This window comes from Coffea eugenioides, chromosome 11, assembly GCF_003713205.1.
Source record: "Coffea eugenioides isolate CCC68of chromosome 11, Ceug_1.0, whole genome shotgun sequence".
NCBI classification, from domain to species: Eukaryota; Viridiplantae; Streptophyta; class Magnoliopsida; order Gentianales; family Rubiaceae; genus Coffea; species Coffea eugenioides.
Genome location: NC_040045.1, coordinates 13,339,474 through 13,349,343, shown reverse-complemented (window position 1 = coordinate 13,349,343; position 9,870 = coordinate 13,339,474). Strand labels below are relative to the sequence as shown.

The window sequence follows — 9,870 nt, the reverse complement described above, 5'->3', positions numbered from 1 at the left end:
AGGATTCTGGAAATTTCTCAATGGGTAGTGAGGGTGAATCCCATGGACCACACACTTATCAAAGTGATAAATATCCAAAATGACCTTCGCCTATGGAAAAAAAAAAAAAGAACTATGGTTGCAGATGGACAGGCAAGCACACAATTTTAAATTGTAACATTCATTAGTTCTCCTTTTTCATGAAAAAATAATTTCCTTTATGAGTAATGATGTTCCAGATCATGCAGCATTACAATCACATGAGGAGTCAATACTTCAATCCATTTTGACATTTCAAGGTTTTAAATGTCAAGATAAGAGGCAAGTCTAGTAAGTTTACTCTCAGATAAAACAAAAATATTTCAGACACCTCAAAACTCAATTTCCAAACATTCAAAACACATCAATTGTTACCATACAATTACAAGAGGAACAACGAACATTCTAAAAGAAAACACCCTAAAGTAACTGTCTGCCATCATTGTGCTGTGACTGTGTTGCTAAACTAAACTATTTGACATTTCTTCACTAACTGCCTCTGGAGTTATAAAACGCCTTTTTGGAACACCGTTGTTCATTACAACAACCGAGAATGTTTCACGATCCATATTGTGTTCCATGATATCAGTGATCTGCAGCCCAAAATCAATAACCAAAAGAAAACTCGATCAATACTTCAAGCAGAAAATGAATACACATAAAATAAGTAAATGACTATAGCTACAGAAAGCTGGCAAGGAGCAGTTACCTCTTTAATACTTCCAACAGTCTCATTGTTGAATTTAATCACAATTCCAGCCTTACTCGCAGGAAAACCTCTAGGTGCCTGGTTATTGGAATGCAAAGCGTATGCTGATATCTTGCTGAAAAGTTATATTTACATTGACTAGTCAAAAAAATAGAATAGCCTTCTTGCCAAGAAATTTGTACTTCTCCAATCTCTTTAGTTGTGCAATCCTCTCCGTAGTGAGATCACGTGTTTGCAAACCAAGCAAACGTCGCCTAATTCCCCTGTATATCCGAGCAAGGAAAAGTAGGCGATCTGTTTAAATCACATCATGACATGTACAATAAAAAAAAGCATGGAATTCAAGTGCATGGGGACAATAACATACCCTTCTCGGCTGACGGTGTCCAACATTTTGCAAACATATTCAATTGGGATAGCAAATCCCAACCGATTAATCCTTGCCAAACCCCTTTCATAAAACCTTCTAATCCCTCGACTATTAACACCAACTACCTCCCCGTCCAAATTGATACGGGGTCCTCCAGAGTTTCCCTACACCGGCATAGCTTATATCTATGAAACTACACCAGCATAATTTTTTAAAAATGCTCTCAAGAATGTAATTAAGGGAAAGAAAGTGCATATTACATTGCTGAGGACTATGTCCATGACGATGACCTCCTTCAGATATCCCTGAAAATCCACATGTTGCAGCTCAAAGCTTTTACGCCCAACAGAACTGCAAAAAGGGTGAAGGATTAAGACAACATAAAAATTCATCAAAACTGCAGCCCATAAAGTAACTGATTTAGTCTGTCATGCTTTAACAAACCCATCCTACATACCTCACTACTCCAGCTGTGAAGGTATTTGGTAATCCCAGAGGACATCCCAAAGCACCTACCATAGTACCGGGCAACAACTTAGTTGAATCACCCAATGTTGCTACTTCTAGTGGAACTTCAGATACTATCCTCACTGTTGATATGTCAGACTGCTTGTCCATAAATAGCACTCCAACTTTGTATTTCCCACCATCAAATGATCGAGCATAAATCTATACAATGCATACATCATCAAGGCATATAACAGACATAAGAAAGTACTAAGAACACAATAGTCATAAAAGTATATGATGCATATAAAAATTTGAGGGGAGAATTTTTTTTTTTTTTTGTCGAAACGTTAGCTTGTTTTATATATCTAGAACTGTAAACTTTACAATATTTTGGACAAAGGTCCAATCAAATGAACAAAATATCCTACGGATCACTGATGCCTAGCATCTAAAATTGGGATTCACCCATTCTTCATCTACCCAGATGTTTAGAGCATGAATGCTCAGTTTGATACTTCCTATTTTCGTAGAATTAGCAAAAAGAAATGAACACTGTTGAAACAAAGTACCAATGGATCTAATGTCCTCAATTAGAGTGGCCATCAGCTGGTTGTTGTACGTTGCTGCTGTTATATTTTCTACCAGCTTACGATTGTCAAGTTCTACTTTGACATTCCTCCAGCCTTGGCCTGCAACTTTCATCAGAGCTAATCTGACCGCAACAGCTTGGTCTTGTAATGTATCCCCAGATGACCTTTCTCTAAGTGCCCATGCTGCTTGCAGTTGTCCCAAGTTATCTATGGCTGTGATTCCAATCCCCACTGCTGCTTGCCTTCTGTCCTGATGCGTATGGATCTTCAATGATATACCAGTGTGGCTCTCCTGTTGAGCCTGGACAGTCCGTTGCTGTATCGCTGTTTCCTGAGTGCTCCTTCTTGAATTCTCCCCTTTGTTAGCTTCATTATATTCAGACCACTCCTGCTGTTGCACAATATCATTTTCAGCATTGACGGACTAACCTTCTCAATAGGATTAAAAATATGCTCGCAAGACAATACAGTGTAGTGATTCCCCTCGCATCTTATTATTGTTCCGCATCCTATACTTGTATGCTTGCCATTGGTTTCTAGAAAAGTCAACATCTCAGAATCCTTATCAAATAATTTTAGGAAATACAACGGCCACTTCAGTTTACCAGTTGTAACCACCCATAAATTATCCAATGGCCACAATACAGGTTATGACAAGAATAAGAAACTAAATACTAGTAAAGCAAATAGGAACAAATGCCAAACTTTTGTTTAATTTGCTCAACAAAATTTGTTGATAATTTTAGCCATGAGCAAGCTAATCATATAAGACAGTGCATACCATGACACTAAAAGAGAATGCACCTTCAAAAAAGACAATAAGACTTTCTTGAACCAAAATGTGCACTAATATGCCAAAGGTTTATGTTAAAAAGTTTAACAACTAATATTTAATTGACCAAGTTGGAGGCTAGCATAAACCCTAAAAGATAACCAGCCCAGGATACTTATTGTCTAATTTTACAACAAAATATAAAATGGAATCCAATTTACAATATGTAAATTATTTAACTGAGACAATATGAATTTTATATGCATAAGCTTGCTATATTCATTACCATTGTCCATACTATCCCAAGTCTCAGTTAAATAGAAGAAACTGGAAAGAACTTTTTACGTTCATTTCCTTTTTTCTTTCAACCATGCCAAGTATTCGCTTAGAAGACCTTTCATCCCCTCCAAAAATGGTAAACTGAAGGGACATGACCACAAGAAGAAACAAACAATATAAAACAATTCTGGTTTAGCACATGAAAGTAACATTTGATTACTTTTCTCATCAAATCAATACAACAAAATCACAACCTCCCAATGCCATGTAGAGCTTGTAAATTGTTGATATGTTCACCAAGTTGTTTACTACAATAAACTCCACTTTCTTTAATTACCAAGAAAATGTATCAAAAAATATGCGAAAGTCCAAATCAGAATGGCAATAAAAGGTCTAAAACATTTGTAGGATACGATGCAGTTTCCATTTCTTTATTCTGAGTCCAATATCTGTTTTGTTACAAAACTTTGCGAACTGTGATAAACTCCATAAAACTCATGCTACTTTACAATGTTAAGCCGTTACTTTAACAGTCATAAAAGAAAAAACACAATTACATACATAATAATTTCCAATACTGATTGGATAACGTGGGTGTGACCAGTCCAGCTAACCCAAGTTAGTTAGCACTCAATCCAGCTCAACATTCAGTTCATTAGAGTTTGTTACCACAATTGAAGTTGGTTAGTACATAGCAGTTGCAATGATAGGTACTGATATGATGCTGGGACTATAGTTTAATGATTCTAAATTGTTCATCTATCATTTATGTTGTATGTATAGAAAGAAGATAGACCACTGATTTTCCAATCAATCCCATCCCCGCTAATCCAATTACCAGAGTTGTGCTTCCCTTTCAACTCGCTAGTTGGTTAATTTCGTTCTTTCCTGTTTTTCCTAGGATTAAGTGACTTGACATTAACCACTTGCAGATTTGTTTCAACTTCACAAGCGAAAAAGTTTTAATAAAAATAAATTAAAGCATTTTTGTTAGATTTCGAAAAGCACCTCTAACGAATGTAACAAAGGCAGGTCTAACTTTAGCAACAGCATCTACCCAGCTGCGTCTTTCCAAGCACTTGCAACCATCCATAGCTAATATGGAAGTATGATACACTGCAATATACTAAAAATTAATATTAAAATTGTTAATTAGCTAGCATTCTCATTCCAATTCCATGATCATCAAAAACACTTACACTGAAACCAAAAATATTGTTCTCATATGAAAAAGTAGACTTTCGCTTTTGCTTTGCATTGGATTGTGCTAAAAATATGATTAAAAGAAAAGGAAAATGGAAAAAAAAATCCAACTATCTCTATCTATGAAATTTCAATTGTCAGAATTACAAGCCAAAAAAAAATTTATGTGGTTGATCATTTATATTCCATTATTGACAAAAATAGCAATAAAAAGAATACAAATTACATGTATGTTTATTTTTTTTAGCTTAATTACATTCTTCGTTTATAAAAAATTGTAACGATTGTGGTTTATATGTAATAAAATCATGAATATACAACAATTTTGGTAAAACATGATATTATCAATATTTGATATGTTAGAGTTCAAGCTATAAATCAAAAACTGTTTGGTTCATGATTCCAAATTTAATCCTCAGGGACATGTTAACTACATTGGAATTCTTTTTGTCTCCTTCTATTTAATAAAATTTTTAAAAGTAGCTGGCTAAAGAAAATAAATAACATAAAAATACTATATTATGATGTTAATGATCAAAATTTCACAAAAATTTTTTAGTATCTAAAGAATGATGTAGTTTATGATATTATAATCATGTTCAAAACACGCAAACTATTACTAGTGTATAAAAGTACACCATAAATACATATGGCACCACAATTGGAAGCAGTTTTACAACATACACAGTGAGCTAGTGATTGATATACATGTAAATTACTCTTGTATGTAAAACTTTAACTGAAATTACACCAAAGCTATAATAGTATGATCAGTTCACTTAGCTTGATAGCAAAAATGAAGGACTCTAAGAATCGTGATTCATCCACCAAACATGTTACACAAGCCTTTGCTGAGGTTGAGTCTCTTTTATCCAACCTTTCTCTTTTCCCACTATGTACAGACAAGAACAAGAAGTATTAACTAAAAAAGCTTTTGTTAGACTTTCATAAAGTAGTCAGTTTACATCTCATAACAATTGACCGATTAACCAAATTAACTCATTGGCTCTTTTATTTTTATTTCAAGAAATTCAAATCATATAAAATAACAGCTAAAGGGTACGAAAAGATTAACTGACAGGAGCAAAACATACAGACTAACAGGAACTTCATCAATTGAATTGATATTAATAATAGTTGATATAATCATTGAGCAGAAGTGCAGGGAGTATATAGTTCTAAACCAAAGAGAAACGAAATTGACAGCAAAATGCTCCCGACTCCCAAGCATGCGCTCAAAGTAACACATGCATTAGTTAAAACGTTTTCCAGTTCTACTTTTACAATCAAGTATGAATTCCTGAAAATATATAATTATAATTATCAACTATGGTAAGGGCAGGGGCGGAGGGAAGGGGGGGGCCAGGGGAGGCAACCGGCCCCCCTCCAATTGTTATAAAAAAAAATTTCTAAATAAAAAAATTTTTATTATATTGTTTTGCCCCCCCAAAATATTGATAAAAATTTTTACTTTGCCCCCCTCTCAAGGACCCAAACAATAATATTTGAAAGTTATTTGGACTTGGTCCAAATAACAGAGACTCGCCCCCCTAATTGCAATTCCTAGCTCCGCCACTGGGTAAGGGCCCACCAAATGAAAGAAAAGGCATATACTTTAACACTTTGAAACAAAACATAGTTTAACACTTTGAAAGAACAAAATGCATGCAAAGAAAATACCATAGTAGCGAGTTACTTATCTACAATCAGCACTCATCATGATCACTCCGTTGAGAATGTCGTCCTTGTGGTTCTTAGCTCTAATACTCTTCTAGGGGTATACTTCAGTGAATTATTCTCGACACTTTGCTAATAATTACACTGACATAGTAACTGACTGCATTTGGTTTTGTCTTTACAACTATGGCTGGTAAGGAAATTTTACACTTTCAATAGACTGCGAAGAGACTTAATATCTATATTTAAGAAAGAATATGCACTTAATTTATCAATTAGATGACAATGGAGAACATAGTGATGTGAATTGCTTATAGTTTTTTATTTAACAACTGATTTATCTTTTGGTATGCTTAATTACAGTAGCATGCAACAAAACAGAAAGGCCTCAAATTGCCAAAAAAATAAGGTGATAGAGCCGGGAACAACGCCTTGCCAAGGATGGCTAGCCTGAATACCGTGATGGTAATATGGGGTGCTTTGTTAGTAATCAAGCGACAAACTACCACTCATGGAACATTCCATATACTACCACACATGGAACATTCCAAATGTTGCTCTCAAGTGTTACTTTAGAAGCAGCCTATAAGGTCTTAGCAATAATACATATGATATTTGAATAAACTGTTAAGTTCAAATCCCTATACATCACTGCAAATACAAAATCACGAATTTAATAATCTAAATCTGGCAAAATTTGAAGACTAAGGCCTGTATAATGTTTATTGTGAAGTTAAAAAATGTACAACTATGTCCTCTTGTAACTTCTGAAATATCAAAGAGTCACACAAGAATCTCATTCCTCCTATAAGGCTTGCAACTTTTACCTTCATGATTCCTCTGGTTGTCCAGCTGTTCAGAAAAGATTTGAAGCAGTTGTGCAAGTCTATTGCCTGTGAATTAGCGTACGCTATTGGATTCTAGAGAAAGAACTCATAGGTACACAACCTTTAAATCTTTAAAAGTCACTTCTGCAATCAAAATGAGATGGAAGAGCTACAGTACAATCACTCAATCAGATTATCATAAGATGTTACTTGACCTCTAGAGCTTATCACATCAAAGTATGAAAAGACATATTTGACAGGTACCACAAGAGGGTTTAGAATCATATAACTGCTTTTGTCAAAAACACGACCACTTTGCCAATTTTATCTATCTCTTAGAGAGTGCTAAGACAACTTTTTACCTACCTTACCCTATTTCATTAATTAGGTGAACAATCAATTTAATGTCCCAAAAGTTAAAACTTCTAATTGAGTTTAAGAAAGCATGTCACTGTGGTATTTTTGGCTGCTAATCAACTCAATGCCTGTACCACCACTTTTGGCCACAAAACAGAGTAGGCCCGATTTTATTGCAGTTACAGCAGATTTACAGAGCTTGAGGTGGCTCCTGCCTTCCATTGTCATCTTACTTAGTTCATCTAATTCTCATGTAAATTTACATGCACCATCAACAATCACATGCAGAAATAAGATTTTCTTTTCTTTTCATGAAGCTATAACAAACAATTCAAGATTAAACTTTGGCAAGGCACATTTCATCCTCAAAATTTTGACTGTGTTGACACATTTTGGGTTTCAATAAATCTTAGAGGACACCTCAGAAGATTTTGTAGCCACTTAGACATCAAAAGTGTGGAGTAATAGTGCATTTCAATTTTTAAAACCACAAAATAAGATAAAAAAGAACTCAACTAATTAAACTTAAGGAAATCAATGATAGATTATTTTTCTCACTGAAAGAATCATACTACAATATGCAGTTAATTAGTAGAAATAAAAATTCAATTCCTACACCTCTTATACAAAGATTATCTTCCAGTTATTTGGCATCAGAGGAAACAAATCAAGCCAATCTACAACTTGAGGCAGCTGCTTCCTAGATAGATAACTTGCCTTTATAATTAATCAAATACAAATTATATTATTCTTTAAGGTTAAGTATGCCAGTTTTCCATGGTTTGAGGGCCAAAAGTTGGCTATAAGCAATCGAAACTGCTAACAGCACCTTTTCAACACTAGATGCAGAGTGGGCACCCAGGTTCAATACTACTCTGTGCTTCGTCATCCATTGTCTTTGTCTAAAAGCTTTTTGTAAAAAGAAATTAAAGTAAAATTAAAAAAAAAACATCTACTCTCCACCTGAGAGAAACTACCTAAACAATGTCCTTTATATATATAAAAGAAGCACTTGGCGTTTCTACTGTTGCTGGAATTTCGAGTGCATCCGGCTGCTTCAGGCTGTTGTACGTTCGAGTGCATTGATCTGGCTTTGTGTGTTGTACATTGTACATGGGAAGGTTTTGCTTGTGGTCCACTTTTCCTTTGTAGGGAGGACTCCTGCTCAATGGGTTGTGGACTGTGGACTCCACTTTGATTATTTTTATATATATAAAACTACAGGCATTATGGAAGAGTAATGAATCTATTGGCTCCATTGAGTTAGCAAATTGACATATGAAATTAAATTCTCACACTGGCCTCATGAAAAATTTCCTTGGCTTGAAGTTTTGGAATTAACGCTTTTATTTCGTAAATGATATCATTCTGCAAGTAATTGAAATTACTCAATTATGGTATATGTGCATTGCGAATTTTCTCTCTTCTAAATTTCTAAATTTTTTAAAATTGACATATGAAATTAAATTGACAATCTTTTGGGTTTCATGTTTCGCAATCCCATGAAAAATCAAGAATTGTATTTTGGGAAATTATGGAAGAGGCTGTGGAAATTATGGAAGTTTTGAAAATCTACGAAAACGCCTCAGGGCAATTGGTCAATCTGGACAAATCTGCAGTTTTCTTTAGCAAAAACATGGACAGTGAGCAGAAGGAAGAGGTCTGTCATGCTCTTGGAGGAATGGTAGAGGCAAAGCAAGGTAAATATTTGGGACTCCCAATGGTAGTCTCAAGAACTAAAGATCAGATTTTTGGATTTGTGAGGAACAATATAAGAAGAAGATTTCAGAACTGGAAAAACAGATTTTTGAGCCCAGCAGGTAAAGAAGTAATGTTGAAGGCAGTTGCAATGGCTATGCCTACGTACGTCATGTCTTGCTTTAAGCTGCCAAGAAGATTGTGTAAAGATATTTGTTCATTGATGGCCAACTTTTGGTGGGGAGAATCTAATGGCAGGAACAAAATACACTGGATTTCTTGGGAAAGAATGGCATTGAACAAAAGTGTAGGAGGACTAGGCTTCAAGGACCTTGAAGCATTTAATCAAGCTCTGTTAGGAAAGCAAAAGTGTAGGTTACTTACTAAACCAAATCTGTTGGTTAGTAAGGTGTTGAAAGCCAAATATTCTCCAAAGGACTCCATCTTACAATGCAGCTCCACCAAAAATGCATCCTGGATTTGGCAAGGATTAATGGGAGCAAGAAGTTTGGTCAATGAAGGACTGATCAGGAGGATAGGGAATGGTCGTAGTACAAGCATCTAGGAACACAAGTGGATTCTAGATACAGCCACAGGAAGGCCAACTACATGTCGTTTGAGCAATTGTGAGTTGGAAAGGGTGGATGAGCTAATAAGTCATCATAGATGGAACAGGAATATCATTTTCAGAAATTTCAACAAAAATGATGCGCAAAAAATTCTAACTATCCCTTTGAGCCTATCAGAGAGGGAGGACAGCTATTATTGGCAACCAAAGGCGGGAGGGCTATACACGGTTAACTCAGGGTACAAATTTCTGATGAAGCAAAATAGAAAAGGAAAAAGGTGTAACCCTAAGGGAGCTAGCTCTAGTTATGTAGAAAGAAGTCCACAAGTAGTGCAGATGTGGAACACACTGT

General features: G+C 35.2%; 1 protein-coding gene and 2 long non-coding RNA genes across 3 annotated transcripts; 1 reads left to right on the top strand and 2 right to left on the bottom strand.

The window, feature by feature from the left end:
- Positions 1-350: 350 nt before the first annotated feature.
- Positions 351-809, bottom strand: LOC113754454. The gene is made up of 2 exons (XR_003465203.1): positions 728-809; positions 351-611 (listed from the first exon to the last, which is right to left on the bottom strand). It is a non-coding gene; the product is annotated as an uncharacterized LOC113754454 (long non-coding RNA).
- A 611-nt stretch (positions 810-1,420) lies between these two features.
- LOC113751252 lies at positions 1,421-2,670 on the bottom strand. Its single transcript, XR_003464804.1, has 3 exons — positions 2,567-2,670; positions 1,555-1,766; positions 1,421-1,448 (listed from the first exon to the last, which is right to left on the bottom strand). It is a non-coding gene; the product is annotated as an uncharacterized LOC113751252 (long non-coding RNA).
- A 6,116-nt stretch (positions 2,671-8,786) lies between these two features.
- Positions 8,787-9,515, top strand: LOC113751984 (uncharacterized mitochondrial protein AtMg00310-like). Its single transcript, XM_027296129.1, has one exon. It carries the CDS (start codon positions 8,787-8,789, stop codon positions 9,513-9,515), a length of 729 nt encoding a protein of 242 aa, XP_027151930.1.
- The last annotated feature ends 355 nt before the right edge of the window (positions 9,516-9,870 follow it).